Source organism: Erpetoichthys calabaricus, chromosome 11, assembly GCF_900747795.2.
Source record: "Erpetoichthys calabaricus chromosome 11, fErpCal1.3, whole genome shotgun sequence".
Lineage (NCBI taxonomy): Eukaryota > Metazoa > Chordata > Cladistia > Polypteriformes > Polypteridae > Erpetoichthys > Erpetoichthys calabaricus.
Genome location: NC_041404.2, coordinates 143,677,108 through 143,694,647, shown reverse-complemented (window position 1 = coordinate 143,694,647; position 17,540 = coordinate 143,677,108). Strand labels below are relative to the sequence as shown.

At 39.6% G+C, this 17,540-nt stretch overlaps 2 protein-coding genes across 2 annotated transcripts in view; both read left to right on the top strand.

Annotated features, from left to right (window-relative positions):
• LOC114661087 (parvalbumin, thymic CPV3-like) overlaps nt 1-17,540 on the top strand; it is a 171,767-nt gene that overhangs the window by 76,795 nt on the left and 77,432 nt on the right. The window lies entirely within an intron of this gene.
• ccz1 (CCZ1 homolog, vacuolar protein trafficking and biogenesis associated) overlaps nt 1-17,540 on the top strand; it is a 62,898-nt gene that overhangs the window by 35,010 nt on the left and 10,348 nt on the right. The window contains 6 exon segments of the mRNA XM_051933668.1: nt 5,814-5,874; nt 5,876-5,896; nt 6,030-6,091; nt 9,446-9,557; nt 11,657-11,690; nt 13,271-13,392. Coding sequence (XP_051789628.1) covers nt 5,814-5,874; nt 5,876-5,896; nt 6,030-6,091; nt 9,446-9,557; nt 11,657-11,690; nt 13,271-13,392 — 412 coding nt within the window.

Below are 17,540 nucleotides of genomic sequence, written 5' to 3'. Positions count from 1 at the left end.
TATATAGTATACTATCATGTCCACAGTGTTTAGGCACAAACATGCTGAAACACAAAATCATTATCTATGTAGAGCAGAAACTACTATTTGACTTATTTCTCAAAATCAGCAGGTTTGTATCATTTTGATATTAGTAATAACTGTACCGAGTTTCATTTAGATTGAGTGATTTTTTTTTTTTTTTTTTTGAGTTTGTGTTCACACGCTCGTATTCTCACACACAGACATCACTTCCAAAAGTGGACAAATCATGTTCAGGGTTGCCTTGTAAACTTGCTGCAAACTCAAAATTTTACTCTTATTACAGTACATTCCATCCATCCATCCATTTTCCAACCCGCTAAATCCAAACACAGGGTCACGGGGGCCTGCTGGAGCCAATCCCAGCCAACACAGGGCACAAGGCAGGAACCAGTCCTGGGCAGGGCACCAACCCACCGCAGTACAGTACATTCCATGCATGTATATAATGCATGTGTGTGTGTATTGTAAAGAGTAGACACAATAACATTAAAGAGTTGGGGCACCACCTTAGTTACCCAATATAATTATAAGGACTGAAAACACAAAAATGTACACAACAGGCTGCGGATGCATCTTTTTCAGACGAGAGCTCAAAAAGAACTGAAGCTAATTTGGCTGGCTTCCGGGTTATGTGGTGACTTGGCAGGAAAGTGTGGGTCCAGGAGGGAGGAAAATGGAAGTGATGTCTTCAGGGGAGAGGCAGTCTTCTGTTCTGTGGAGGGAGAAAGAGAGGAGGAGGTATTAGTCCATAGCACTAACCCCTACTTCAGTGGTTGACTATACCATCACCAGAGCCCTTAAGCTGCCTCCCATGTACACAATTGTGACAATATATATATAATATATATTTATATGACACACACACAGTGTATGTGTTAGTGTGTGTGTGTATGTATATGCAATGAGTGTGTATATACTACTACTACTTCTTTATGCACAGCTGTGTTTTTCGAGCCACAGATTTGATATACAGCATTTAGCTGAGGCAGAGGACAGCTCTGATCGAAGGAAGTGGTTGTTACTCCACAGGTCACTCAAATCTCATAAAGAATTGGGATCACCAATCAAATTAAGTCTATATACAATAATTTTTTCCACTTTAAAATCACAGCAAAATGTGTAAATAATACCTGGGCAAAGATGGTTAACAGAAGCAAAATAGCAAGTCGTAAAAATATAATGCTACTATTGCAATTTTAGGTCCAGAAGGTAAATATGGAAGTACTGAATTCAAAGAGGTTTAAGGGTAGTAAACTTTGATAATATATAATTGGTATTTACTTTTTAACCTATTCAGTTTTCAGTGTCCTCATGTATTCAATACTAGGTAATTTACTGAGTATATATGTATATACCTACAGTATCTGTAGGGAAAGTAAAACATGTCAAAGTAACATTCCACCTGCCTCTGTTCAGCCATTCAGAGCTTCTTGCACTGCTCTACATTACTGATCTATCCATTGTCTGAACTTTCTTAATCTGTTCGTTGGGGGGAGCTGGGGGTCTATTCTGACAGCTTCAGGCATAAGGAAAAAAATACTTAAACTCTGTTGGTGTTCCAGTTCACTGTACATACTCATATTGGGCCAGTATAGAGTCTCCATTTAACTTTAATGTGCATATCTTTGGAAGTGGGAGGAAGGCCCATGCAGACACAGTGGGAACATATAGTACCACACAAACAGTTTGCAGTTCTGGAATTTGAACTTTGGATTCTGTAACTGCAGAGCAGTAAAACTGAAAATGATGCCAATATACTTCTGCATATATTATTATTATAAAACAAAAAAACTCAGAAACAAACTAGCTTTGCCTCCCATCCAAGGCAGGTTGAAATCTAAGTAATCAACATAGATCTCGACATAAAAGCAGGGTTTGTGATGCGTCACCTACAGGAATGACAAATGCAGTGTATTTTATTACTAAAAATGTTTGTGATGCGCCATCTGTTGGAATCACAGAGACATAGCAGCCAGATAGACATACAGACACTTATCCTTTTATTAAGGTGTATGTTCTTTGACGAGCTAGTGTCTTGTCCAGGGTTGTTTCCTGCCTTACATCCAGTGCTGCAAGAAAATGAGCCTGACCCCCATGTGAGCCTAAATTGGATTAAGTGGGTTTAAGAAGAACCATTGATTAGTCAGCATTTAAGTGCACCTCTCACCACCAGTTTGTAAAGTTATTGCAGTTTATGTACAGTATACAAAATTCTTCTCAGCCTTAGCAGATCTATCAGACATATGCACCTCACTTGTAGTGACCCACACTTTGTAGTCAGCTGATTTTGTTCTCAAGTCCCATAAAAAGAATTTGGGATTCCGAACAGAGTCAGCCTGAATCTTTTTGCCCCCGTTGTCTGTGTCAAGCTTATGTACACTATGCTACCGGGCACATCTCCTTGGGCATGCTGTGAGTCATGTTACTCACACCAGTAAACAGCCGAATTGCTGTAATTCAAACCTGGTGGCGGCGGAGGGGCTTCTCAGCTGTGTTTGATTGTTAGGTGCGTTTATTGACAGGCCACAGCTGTCTGTCGGGTCCAGTATCTCTCAGCCACAGGGTGTCATTTTAAAGTCACTAAAACTACTTCCTTCGTCTTGGGTGTGCGGCAGGCAAGGGACCACTGTGTAGTCAGCAGTGCCACCTTTATTGGCAAAAGTGCTGGGAGTGGAGAGAAGCATCAGCTGTTGTGTATGGTGTGTATCTGGCAACTTTTGTTTGTTCGGATGCTTATAAACCTTTTATTGTGTGCGTAAAAGTATTCATTGAATAACCAGCTCATTCTGCCTTCCAAATTGTTTAATTCATAAATACTAAAATAAAGCATTTCAATGTGACTTTTTCCAAATTGTTTTAGACAGAACTGGAAAACGACTATTTGGCACATGTTTGTATTACCCTGTTGAAAACGGGCGAGGGGAATAAAAACATTAATATTTTCAGAGTGTTGGCATATGGATCCACTTTCCCATCCAGACATATTAAGTGTCTCACTCTCTAAGGCAGTGGATCCCAATTTCAGTCCTCTGGGCCTACTGTGGCTGCAGTTTTGTTCCAACTGATTTCCCAATAAGTGAGTCATTTTACTTGTAGCTTGTCTCATTGTTTAATTCAAGGGTCTTTTTTTCAGCTTTTATTTCTGCATTTAGAAAGAGCAGTAGTGTGAGATTTACATTCTTAAGAAAAATAGAAATATTTGCATTTGTTAAAGTTTTTGTTTAGCACATTCCTATTCATTTAACTTTTTCTTTTAAGTTTTCTCCCTTACTGTGTCCTTATAGTGACAGTTAACAATGAGTGGAGTAGACACAGGTGCAAATCAAAAGGCGTAGTGGTGGCTCTGAGGCTAAGGATCTGTGCTGGTATCCAGGAGGTTACCAGTTCGAATCCCTGTCACTGCCAAAAGAGACACTGGGCCCTTGAGCTAGACTCTTAACCTGTAATTGCTCCAGGGGTGCTGTACAATGGCTGACCCTGCACTCTGATCCCAATTGTTATGTGAAAACGAACAAATTCCTAATACAAGAAATTGTATAAGGCGAAATAAAGAACAAAATAAAAAAGCAGCAGCCACACTGTTTGATCAGAAGTTTGTGGATACCAGACCATCACTCCTATATGAACTTTTCTGGACATTCCATTCCAAATCCATGGAGTTGGTCACCTCCTTTGCAACTACACTCTACCGGGATACCTATCCACAAGATTTTAAAATGTGTGAATGTGTGGAAATATGTGCCCATTCAACCAAAAGAGCATTTGTGAGGTCAGGTACTGATGTTGGACGAGAAGATCTGGCTCACAATCCGAGTTCCAATTTAATCACAAAGGTGGTCAGTAGTGTTTGAGGTCATGATTCTGCGCAGGCCAATCAAGTTCCTTTGTGTCTTTATAGACCACGTCTTCTACACAGGGGCACAGTCATGCTGGAGCAGAAAAGGGCCTTCAGCAAACTTGACAAAAGGTTGGAAGCACACAGTTGTCTCAAATGTCTGTGTATACTGTACCATTAACAATACCTTTCACTAGAAATAAGGGGCCTACCCCAGTCCCCCATTAGCCCTTCTCCACCAAAGCTTACAGTGAGCACTGTGCATTCTTAAAGGTAGCATCTAAACCCAGATTCATCCATTAAAGTGGCAGATAGTTAAGTGTGATTCATCACTCCAGAGAACGCATTTCAGTTACTCCTTAGTCCAAAAGCTTGCATACTGCTGATTGGCCATGGAAACCCATTTTATGAAGCTTCCAATGTACAGTTCTTGTGCTGATGTTGCTTCCACTGGTAGTTTGGAAATCAGTTGTGAGGGATGAAACAGAGTACAGGTGATTTATACTCACCATGCACTTCAGCACTTGGTGGCCTGTTCTGTGAGTTTGCATGATCTACCACTTGGTGGGTGAGATGTTGGTAGTAGACAGTTCTACTTCATAATAACAGCACTTACAGTTGACCAGGGCAGATCTAGCAGAACAGAACATTGGCATTCTGGATTGTGGCAAAGGTGACATTCTATGGCAGTGCCGTGTTTAAAGGCACTGAGCTCTTCAGCTGAAACAACTGAACTCAATCATCGTGAAGGCAGGAGGTGTCTTCATGCTTGTGGCCATATAGTGTACTTCAGGGTCATAGCTTCTAACTTGGTCATAATAACCAGAACACCAGGAAAAGCTGAATGAAAATTAGATTATATTCAACTGTTATTGTTATTTTAAAGGTACAACTTAATGCAGTTTAGCATCTAACCATAAAATGCAAATAGTACAGTAAGGTGCAATATACAGTGTTTAGTAGATTAAAGTGGAATAGACAGTAAGATGCAATAAGGCAGCATTCAAATGAGAATATATATGTACGTGATATTGAATTTACAGGTAGTAGTATATACAAGGAAGAGTAAATAGATATGCATACTGATCAGAAAGTACAGATACAAGATATGAATGAATATAGATATATGAAATATTTTTAAATGCAGACTAGATATATTTAAATCGTGGAAAATATACATACAGTGCAGACAGATGCTATGATATTTAGAAAGGTCAGCTATTGAGTGGTAATGGTTGAGAGTTCAGAATCATGATGGTCTTGTGAACGAAACTGTTCCTGAGCCAGCTGATGCAGGACTGAAAGCTCTGTAGTGCCTTCCTGATGGAATGAGGATAAACAGTCCATAGTTGGGGTGTGAGGCAACTTTAATGATGCTGCAAGCCCGTCACAGACACTGTGTATGCTACAGGTTAGCAATAGTCGGCATAATAACAGTGATGATGAAAATCTGAAAACTAAGGTAAAAAACACTAAATTATTTGCACATTTCATATAGATATCCTTGCTACATTTCCATAAAATTTAGCAGACCCAATTTTAAAATTTCTTGGTATCGAGGCTTTCATCATTTTGTGTCTACTCTGCACATTGTTAATTGTCATTATTAGGATACAGTTACGGGCGCAAACTCCACTGAAAAAGATAAATCAATTGGAAAATTACGAACATATAATATGGCAAGAACACAGTATTTCTAAATTTACTATGTATATACTGATAATCTCATGCTACTGGTCATTTCTAAATACAGAATAAGAGAAGAAGAAAAAAATTAATTTAACAATAAGATCGTTTAGAGGGAAAATGAGTATCTGATTTGGAAACTGGTTGGAAGAAAGAACAATTTGGAAACCACTACTCTATAGACTTTCATTTTCTAAGACAGACATTGCTAATAGTTATTACAACCAGCCAGCTAGATTTTATATTTATCATTATTTCTTGTCAACAGGAGTGGACTGGAACAAGATGACATGAGAATCCTGTACAAATACTTGACAACGTCCCTTTTCCCCACGGCATTCTGAGCCTGAGGTAGGGTGCAGTGTTGTGGGCCTTGATGCTCATACACCAAGTTGTAATTAGAAGTAAATTAATATATATAGATATATATATATATATATATATATATATATATATAATATATCAATGTTCCAACTTCTTTCAGCTAGCAGGGCGGGATTCTCCAATGCGACCAGAAATGTCAGGGAATCTTCTTCACTATGGAAGGTAAGGAAGAGGCGTATCATTTTTATCTGCTTTTCAGAATTCTGCTAGTCAGTTACGGATCAGCTTCCCTTCAGAAGTTTCTTGTGGTCTGTTTTCTTACTCTGGATTAGTTGTCAGTTTTGCCTGCAATGCATTTTCTCCTGATACCAATTAAGTCTAATTTGTAAGTGCTTCCTCTTTGTTTTCCTGAAAAGCTGGCTGGAGGGTATCTGGTGGATATTTCATTCATTGTTTGCCATTAACGTTTATACTTCACTGCTATAACAGCATTAGTTGCATTTAATTTCATCAGGTAAAGCCCATGCAAATGAAACATTGATAGCAGCAACCAATATATCAAATCTACTATATATAGTGCCTAAAAGTGCAACGATTTTGTGCCAACGATTTTTTGTCACACTTTAGATCGGGCTTATTTTAAAACCTACATATATATTTTTTGGTATCATTCTTTTCAGAATTTATCAAACTTTAATGTGATGTTGTTAGATTTTCAGATTCTTATTCCGTTTGTAAATTATAAACTAAAATATCAAGAAAGTCATGCATCGAGCATAGTGGAGCTCAGTTTAACAGGAATACTCCAATCGGTACGAGAGTAAATATTTTATTCTCATTTCATGATTTTTACTCCGTTAAATAATAATTAATTTTTCTTTTACATGTTTATAGAATTTCGTGATTTTTGACTCCAATAAATAATATTTCTTTTGTACATTTACACATTTTACTAATATTCTGGCCGCAACTGGGGGTTGGGCGCCAAAGGCGCTAGGGGGCTTGGCCCCCCTAATACCAATATAAAACGTACAACAATAATTATCAGTTCCCAACAGCCTGCACTACACATTTAGACATATTCAGCATATTGGCATAATCTAGGTAGTTTGGTTAAGATATAACTCAAATCTACATTGTCCTGCATCCCCCCTGAATTAACAAGTGTAAATCATAAATGTATCTCCTGTAGCTGAGGTGTCTTAAGAGTCAGCTCAATAATTCCTTTAATTCCACTTAAGCCGATGTCACATTGCACAACATTTGTTGTAGGACATGTCATTTTTGCAAATGGTAGTGGCTGATCGAATTGATTCATCACGTCAGATCACGTGACTGAAATCACAGCACATGTCACATTTACCAACTAGGTGCTGATCTTCCAGCATAGTCATCCTCACCTCTTTTTTCTGACAGCCAATAGCCTTTTTCCTGACAGAGCAGCGCTTCACAAAGGGTTAAGAGATGCAGCGACTTCAACAGCAAGCTCTGCCCTTTAATTATTTTTTTCCATTTTATCATGGTATGTAAAATCAGACAGATCCGCTTATCCTCTGTTTGTGTGGCTCAAAACACACATATTCTTTACATCGCTACCACATTCTAAACAATGTACTTCCGGATGAGTATTCATTGGTTCATCTGGCTGTCATTTCTCTTGCGTACACAGCCCTCCCTTTCCGACTACTGAGAATATCAAACAGGTTTGATTTTATCCTAGCTAGTCGCAAATTAGTTGGTCTCTGTCTTTTGGCACATTACACTAGGAATTGTCTTCACAGGAGTGCGCTGACGACTGGCTAAGATTATGTAAATGAAGACTACGACTGAAAATTGCTGGAAAAGTCATCTAATATGACATGGACATTACTCTTAAAACTAGATAGATAGATAGATACTTTATTAATCCCATGGGTAAATTCACACACTCCAGCAGCAGCATACTGATAAAGAACAATATTAAATTAAAGAGTGATAACAATTCAGGTATACAGACAGACAATAACTTCGTATAATTTTAACGTTTACCCCTCCGGGTGGAATTGAAGAGTCGCATAGTGTGGGGGAGGAACGATCTCCTCAGTCTGTCAGTGGAGCAGGACATTGACAGCAGTCTGTCGCTGAAGCTGCTTCTCTGTCTGGAGATGATACTGTTTAGTGGATGCAGTGGATTATTCATGATTGACAGGAGCCTGCTCAGTGCCCGTCGCTCTGCCACGGATGTCAAACTGTCCAGCTCCATGCCTACAATAGAGCCTGCCTTCCTCACCAGTTTGTCCAGGCGTCCCTCTTCTTTATGCTGCTTCCCCAGCACACCACTGTGTAGAAGAAGGCGCTCGCCACAACCGTCTGATAGAACATCTGCAGCATCTTATTGCAGATGTTGAAGGATGCAGCCTTCTAAGGAAGTATTCTTCTTCTGAAAACTGAATGAAGAGGTGTAATTCACAGCTGGGGTGCCATGGCGGCATTGTGATTAGCATTGCTACCCAACAGATGCAGTGCCCTGGATTTGAATTCCTTGCTCTATTGTTGTCTGCGTAGAGTTTTCATGTTCTCCCTGTGTCTGTGTGTTGTATTTCTATGGGGTACATCAATTTTACTCCCACATCCTCAATGATGTGTAGATTGGGTTAATTGTCAACTTCAGATTGGTCCTAGATGAGTATGAGTGCGTATGAATCAGCCACATGAATGATTGTCACTAGTACTGTTTCCAGACTCCAGAACTCCACAATACTGAATTAGATTAAGTAGGGTCTGAGATTGCTATCTTATGATTAGAACACTTTTTTAATTTTCTTCTTCTCGCAGCCAAACTGAATTTAAATTAAATGTATAAATGCAAAATCTGTTCTGGTAGTGTTGATTGAGGTGTCGTTTAAATGCATCCCCCTCTTTGTCCCATGCACTTAACAGTGTTCTTCCTCCCTTATAATTAACCTGGCCCTAACGTGTTCATGCCTTCGTCTGTTTCACTGGTACTGTATTTGAGAAGAACAGTGTGGCAGAAATGTGTCCTCAGGATCCCCCAAACACTTTGATTACAGTAAACGTATTTAGAGGGAAAATACAAACAAGTTGGTGTTTTTTCCAAACATGCGTTAAAGAAAGTATAAGCCTAGAAAAGTCAGCATTAAAAATATATGTGTTTTTCAGGTAGCATCTGAAATATTTCTGGCTTAATTGTTCATAAAACAATAGGAAATGAGTAGCAATTAAAAAATCCCCAGAAACACCAGCAGCATCCGCTCAGGTCTTTAGGCATTTAAGTTGTCCATTGAATGGGAATAAGCAAAATAAGGAGGTGAGTAACAAACAAATAAATTAAGCCAGTGCATAGCTGGAAAAAAAGCCAGCCATCAGAATCTTCTTCTAAAAAACGATGTGTCATGGGGTCACAAGAGAAAGAGTGAAAGGTGTGTGGTGAGTTTAGAAGGGGAAGGCAAGCGAATGTCATGTGTGAAATGAATATTTGGAGTCTTGATTGTTTTACCTGGAACACGGAGACTAATACTGTTGTCAACTTTGTAAGATGGCAGAACTAACAGAGGCTTTGTGTTTGCATATAATCAGGTTTCTCACAGGACCGACAAACCTGAAAGATCCAGAAGCAAAATTTAGGTTTCCAAAAATATATGTGAACACAGAGAATGGTTATGAGGAGCTCCACTTGATTGTCTACAAGGTGAGTGACCTCTGTACGCAAAAAGTGTGTGCTGTGTACATTGAGCTCGAGCGAGACTGTGACTTTAAAATGAATTCAGCAAGAAAACAGGGACACAGTTTGAAACTTGTTAAGGGTAAATGTCGCACAAATATTAGAAGGTTTTTCTTCACACAGAATCTGTGGTTGATACATGGAACAAGTTTCCAAGGTCGATCAGGTTTTAGTTTAGGTAGCGACTTTCACCGCTCCATCTTAGAGCACTTTACAGAATTCTGCACAAAGCAATATGTGGAGTGTAATACTTTAATAGTGCAATGTTGAGATTCTGGTTAGAGCCCATGGATGTAAAGATGCTGAATTAGAATAAAAATGCAATTAACAGAAAGTGCATTGCAGTCACTTGGCTGTAAGAACTGAAAAGCGGCATAGAGGGACGGCTGATTGCAAATCAGTCGCCATTAAAAGCATGAAAAAGAGTTAAAGGTCGGGAGCTCAGGTCCATTTTGAAATTATTCACTTTTAACTCTTTGAACCTGGCAGGCTGGCTTTTGGGCAAGCCGAACAGCAGTATATACCTGATACAGCCCACCTATCTACAGTCATAGCCCCGCTGGCTTGAATAATGGCCTGCACATATCTGTTACGCTTACGCCACTCTAATCTCTAAATCTTGCAGCCTGCTGCCATAGAGACATATTCCCAAAAGGCCACTGTACCTCTCTGCCATCAAAACCTGGCTGCTTCACTATGTTAGACTATGCACATAATATACCTCTTACTAGTTATGCTGTTACACTACTAACGCTAGTTACACTGCTGTTTTTTTGGGTGCAGGTCAGCTTTGTTTTTTCTCGTAGGTTTCAAGAAGAAAACTGAAAGGATTTCAGCAGTACTTTAGCGTGAGAGCAACTTAAAACAGTAGATGTTTAGAGTGCACGGAGAAGTATGAAGCAGGCAAACAGTTTTTGCCCTTCTGCTCCATTCCTCCCTGAGCTCGCCTTAGGACATTTGTGTTACTGTGTGACAGGTGTACCACCCCAGTCAAAATCCATGGAGCGTGCCCTGCAGGGAAGGGGAGACAAGTGATGATTGATTGGAAGATATTGAAAATCATGTGACGTGTTATTGTTCATTGCTAAAAATCATTCTGAAGCACATCACTCAATAGTGCAGCTTTGGAATTAGGGCCTAAATTGATGAACACTCTGAGACTGAAAGTGATACAGCTTGTTCTATAGTATCAATCTGTCTTTATATCATTGTGACTTTTCATCATAGATGAAAATTTGACTTTTATAAACCAAAATTTTTAGTATACAAAATTATTGAAAAATGGCTGGAGAGGCTATGGTTATAGTGTCATAACTCTGGGGAAGACAGAGTTCAAAGGGTTAATATGTTGTATTGATTTTAAGCACTATGTTAACGATGAATAAATTACAAACATGTACTGTAGTACTACATCTTATTTGTATCAGATCAGCTTAGAAGTTTATGACTGAAGTAGTCTCAAAAACAGACTGAGATAGGAATTAGTGAGTTTGGACAATGAAGAGATGAATGGATAAATAATTAAAGACACTGCTATCAGCCCAGTAATTTCTTCTCCATTCGGGTGGTGATTAAATGTCTCTGACATGCGGCTTGTTCATTTACCTGCTGTGAGCCATTTATGAATACACAAATGTACTGCACTGGGTTGGCATCCCCTCCAGCCTGGCTCCTTATGACTTTGAACTATAAAAACAGCAAGTTTATTAAGGGATAAATATTAAAAAGACTACTTGCCTTGAGCTGCAGCTGATGTTACTGAAAACATTTAGAAAACCGTAAATATTAAGAGCACATGTATTGATGTATGTGTGAAACTAATTTCCATTATTATTTTAAAAAAAAATGCAAAAATGAATACTTAAAATAGTTGCTTTTAATATAAAAACAATAGAATGAATATTTTGCCATTTCAGAAATTATACCCACAATATTTGTTCTTTTGAGATGTACTGTACATATGTATCCTGATATGTCTTTCCTTATTTGCCTGAACAAGTTTTAGCGTGCGCACAGTATATAATTTCTGTGACTCATTAATACTCCGTCTCCCATGTCTCTTTCAGGCAATGAGCGCTGCTGTGTGTTTTATGATCAACGGTAAGTTTACACAACAGGTGTTAATATTTTATCAGCTGCCACATCGAAACAGAAGCTGTGGGTGTGCCCTCGCACTCAGTTTACCTCCAGAGGTGTTGACTTCTTTTTAATTTTGCCCAGCTTCCACATCAGGTATCATAAGAGCACATCTTTTTTGGCAGATGACAGGGGATTTATATCTGAAAATGGCGCAGACCTTCCTACTCACAACATTGTGCAGGTCATGTTGTCTAATGTTGATGCAAACAACTTACTGATGGCTGGTTTACTCTTAAACAGAAAAAGGCTACAAATTCTGGTTGTTCCTGATCATTGCAGAGACTCAGTTACACATCACCTAACAGAATAATGTAGTGAAGAGGTGCAGTCCCAGGTCTCTGTGACCCATTAACATTATTGTGTGGTGTCCACTGGCGCTTTAAATTACTAGTCTCCATCTTCATTGAGTCCCCATACTCTTTCACATATTCAGTATATGTAAGTAATGGGCTCTTGGTTTCTATGACTTAACACGTTGCAGAGTTGTTTTTTTTTTTTTTTTAAGGTGTGATACAACACCCCCAAGGTGATGTTTCATATTATTGTTTTACAAAATCATAGGGCATCCAGTCACAGTGGCCCCTCACGTTATTAAGTTGTATAGAATCCTCATTTTTAGTGGCTTTTTACATCAAAAAGTATTCAAATTTAGTCCTATCCACAGCATTTGATCCATCATGTTATTTTTGAAATACCAAAGGATGGCCACTTCCTGTTAACTTTTCAAAATACAATGCCTAGAACCAACAGGCCTTAAGTGCCTTTGACTCTTCACATTACTTAAATATAAAAGTACGAAGCTGTTCAGTCCCGGTGACACTTAAAAGTTTTTTTTTTTTTTAGCTATAGAACGACACAACCTCCACAGTGTGACCCGTCATATAACTGAGATGAAGACTCCCAGTCCTTTTGACAATTCACATTAAAAAGGATGGAAGAAGTGTTGTCCTGCCCAAGATTCTCTGAGACCTTTTGTAGTATTAGTCTGCAGATATTGGGCCCTTAATCATTTTGAGTCTTCATCTTATTTTGATATACGAGTACAGCACCCCAGCTCCTGTGACCCTTCATATTACTTGTCCAAAAAAGCATTTGGTGGATTTATCCTGTGAGACTTCACATTATGGACACAGAGACTCCCAGTTCGTGTGACCCTTCTCCATTCCAAAGTATACAAGTGTGGTCACACTCCAGGGTCCTCTCTAACCTTTTGTATTATTAGTGTATAGATATTTGGAGGCTAGGTATTTTTGACTCTTCACATTCTTTGACCATACTGTACTAAGTACTGTGCCTCAGTTCAGGTGAGTCTTCATGTTACTGGTCCATAAGCAAAGGATGCTAGGACTGTGTTGAGACACCATATTATTAAAATATAGAAATAGAGGACTACCCAGTTCCTGTGACCGTTTTCCTTAAGAGTGCATTAAAGTGAATTCTCCCCCTCACATTCTGTCTGTCTCTTCACATTACAGAGTCCCTCCTGGTAGGACCCACTCCTACCCTGTTGGGAGACTGAGTGTCATCATTCTCTGTTTTAGCCACAGCCGAGCTGACGCGGGAGTTCTGTGAGCAGCTTGACAACCTGGTTGGGCCCCGACTTACCCTGCTGGCCTCTGATATCTGTGAGCATCACAACATTAACAGGAGGACACCTGGGTCAGTGTCTCTTACTATTTTTTTTTTTAATTGTAGCTTCCCCATTGCTTTAAGTATCAATTCTACAAGTGGTTCACTGAAGTATCTGTTTTTGTTATCCTTTGTTTTTTTATTTTCATCTGCATATAAGGAGCACCACGAACAAAAGGAGACCATTCCGTCCATGAAGCTTGGATGGTTAGTTGCCCCAGTATCTCTAGCTGATACTTTTTAAACGTTGTCAGGGTTACTACCTTAACATGTGACTTGGTAGTTTGTTCTAGATTCCCATGATCCTTTGTATGAGGAAGTGCTTCCTGGATTCCCTGTAAGAGCAATTCTCTTTCATCTCCACTAGGTGTCCTCAAATCAATTTTTAATTAAAGCCTTCTGCTAGATCAGATCAGCTGATCCTTTCAAGAGCATAGATGGCCTGAATTATGGAGGCAGCTAATAGGCTGAAATTCCCTAGTCTGTCAGAGGAAGACATGTCCTTTAGTTTAAGTCCATTCTGACAAGAACCAGCCATTCAGCTGAATAAACATCGTCAATCCCACCTAATTTATCCAAAATAATATTGACTTGAGTTTGAAGGTCACTAAAGTCCTACTGTTTGGTAACATGTTATGTACGTCTCTGGTTTACTGTGGGAAGTAAATCTTTATTATAAAGTTTATGAAAAATGTCCCCTTATCAAATTTCCATTTTGTATTTTTGTTGAAGAAATTGCTTTGAAGCAACTGCCCAGATTCACTTTACTAAATTCCCTTCACAATTTTAAATAATTCAATGATGATATCTCATAATCTCCTTTTACTTAAAGTGAGAAGATTCAACACCTTCAGTTGTTCCTCCTCACTCTCTAACCCCAGTCTGTGAATCAGCCTAGTTGCTCTTTTCTGGGCTTTCTGTTACTGCTGTTGAGTCTTTTTGTTTGTTATTTGGACACCTAAGCTCCACATACTGTAGTTTTCCATGTGAAGTCTCACTAGTGCGTTATATACCAGGGGTCGGCAACTCCAGTCCTGGAGGACCACCGTGGCTGCAGGTTTTCATTCTAACCCTTTTTTTAATGAGTGCCCTGTTTGTGCTGCTAGTTAACTTCTTGTGAATTCATTTTAATTGACTTCTCTTTTAAGATTTGTTCCTCTGAATTGCTTCATTCCTTTCCTTAAATTTCCTTACCTTTCCTTCAAAGAGAAATGAAATGTGAAGTGAGGGAGCCAGCAGAAGACCAACTAGGTTGGGGCCTCAAACTCCAACCAATTTCACTCCAACCGGTTGCTTAATTAGGCTATGATTGTTGTCGTTAATTAAACCCATTTCTTTAATTCTGTGGCTAGTTGTTGCTGTCATGGTGAATTAGCAGACATTTATGAAACTGTGGATTTTCTCTTTTCTAGCATTGAAAAAAATGTTTTGTGGACCTGAGCAGATCGACATTCCTGTGACCTCAGCCTTTCTTTATTTTCAGATATTGTATGATGGACACCAGTTGTTTTGGCATATTTTGTATCTCATTATTATTTGGCTGCTAATTAAGGAAAAAGAAACAATTAAGGGGGCTGAGTCTTCAAGAGCAAACTCAATGAAAATTAATTCAAAAGAAGTTAATTAGCAGCACAGACAGGTCAATAATGAAGAAGATGGTTAGAATGAAAACCTGCAGCCATGGTGGTCCTCCAAGACTGGAGTTGGCGACTCCTGTCATATACAATTTTATATATAATTTGCCAGCCTACTCACTCACTCACTCACGTCTGTCCAAAGCCGAATGCGCAGTCGCCTTCTGCGCAGCGCCCCTCAAAACCTTACGAGACCGACATCGCGGCAGGCGGCGGATTTACGGCCACGAAAATTCAAAGAGAAAGGCGACTTCGATTAAAGCTCTAGAGGCCTGAAAGGCGATTTCGACTACAGCTCAAGGCCTAATTACGCATTCATTCAATACACCTATATAAGGTTTGTGGTGCTTATACTTATTACTGTTTCATATTGTACTGGAACATTCATCATTCAATATTATACTATAGGCCTGGAAAATTCATCAGCTGACAGTACAAGCCTATACAGTAATGAGTAAAGTGGACTACAATCATTACAAAACAACTTCTTCGTTACTTATCATTTGTTCTTCATACACTGCTGACACAAACTTGTGCCCGTTTCATCTTACGTTTTCGAAACGGGCTCTTTGTCTAGTAGTTTATAATCTTCCTGAGTTGTATCTCACAAATCAGGGATGCTATATAAACCTAGCATGAAATAGCTTTTCCATGGATTTCTTTTTAAATAAACACTGAAATGATTCCATCTAAGTTTCATTTTTACAGCAGATCTGCAGTAGCACAGCAAGAGAAAATGGGCTGTGCTTAGCTGAACTAACTAGACTTAGGCTACGTCTACACTACTTCAGTTTCATTTAAAGATAGTGTCTTTAAAAAGAAAGCGATCACTGCCCACACTAGTTTTATCACCTTATTTACCAAAGTATCTCTGTCCACACTAGAATGTCAGTAGACGTTCGCCTCAGTGGGTATGCATGCATTGGCAGAAATGTCCTTGAAAAGATGGTAACAAGATTTATTGCAAAACTGCAACAACTGGTAAATTATTTGAGTGTATGCATGTATGCAGCATTCAAACTGTACAAAAAAGCAATTTAGATGCATTGTCAACAGCCATACCCACCTGCACTTCAGTACAGGTCGTCCACCTAAAGCTAAGCTTGTTTGAGCCCAGCCAGTACTTAGATAGGAGACCACTTAGGAAAAGCTTGATTTGCTGCTGGATGGGGTGTTGCTGAGGCCAGCAGAGGGTGCTTACCCTGCGGTTTGAATGTGGACAATGCAGTGCTGTAAATATGTCATCGTCCTTTGGATAAGACTTAAAACCAAGGTCCTGACTCTCTGTAGTCATTAAAGATACCTGGGCATCTTACAAAAAGTGTAGGGTTTATTACAGCCTCGTCCATTCTGCCCTCCTAATCATCCCCGGTCCCCAACTGTCTCTCTCAATCCCTTCACTACCTAATAGCTAACATGTTAGCATACTGGAACAATAATGGCTGCCATCGCATCATCTGGGTGGGTGCTACACATTGGTGTGTTACTCTCTGTCTGTAAAGCGCTTTGAGTAGTGAGAAAAGCTCTATATAAATCTAATAAATTATTATTATACAGGCAAACAACACAACAGGCTCTATAAAAAGTAACTCCAGTATGTCTACTATATTGGAATATTGTTTTCTTCTGTGATATTGACCCGTCGGGTCAGGTCATTGTAATGAGCAGTATCCAATCAGGGAAGGGGCACATAATAAGTCCGTAATAAATAAGAGTGTCATTAGAGACTGCATTTTCATCACTTTTGTGGCAAAGGCACTTTATTGGTGCCAACCCAACACAGACTGACACCAGAGGCACGGGTAAAATAAACAAACTATTTATTTTTTCATCAGCCATGGGGCACGTCTTCCCATAGGCCCTACACAGTCCCCAAAACACACTATATCTCTTCCTCCACTACTCCTCCCAGGCAGCTTCATCCTTCTCCTCCCGACTCTGGCACCCTGAGTAGTGGCTGCAGGCTTCTCTTATAGCCCACCCGGAAGTGCTGCAGGTCCTCGTTGACCTACTTCCGGGTGTGGCTGCACTCCCACTCAGACGGGCTCGTTAAGTCATGCAGCTCCCCCAGCGGAGGCCACGAAGCCCAACCAGGATGAGCTCCGGTGTTCCACAAAAGTGGCCCCGACGCAACCCAGGGGGGCTGCCAACAAAGGTTCCGAGGGATGTAGCGTGGCTTCCATGGCTGCTCCCCCGTCCGCCACACTTTACTTTTCCACATTGCAACACCAAGCCGGTGTTTTCAGAAGCGTTTTCAAAAGCCTCAGTTTTCAGGGTTTAAAAAACACTGGAGTAGTGCATTTTTTAATGAAAACATAGTAGTGTGAATGTAGCCTACTAAATTCCTGAGCTTATAAACGCATGCGTAGATACATCATGAGTGCCACAAGCCACTGAGCAAAGTAGTAATTGACAAAGGGACACCATTTTGGTCAAAAGATTATATTGGTGTGTATAAGAGCTAGTCAGTCTGGTAGAAGTGCGCATGTTTCTTGAATAATTACTCGACATTGATTGACTGGTAAAAGAAAAAAAACATTTTAAAATA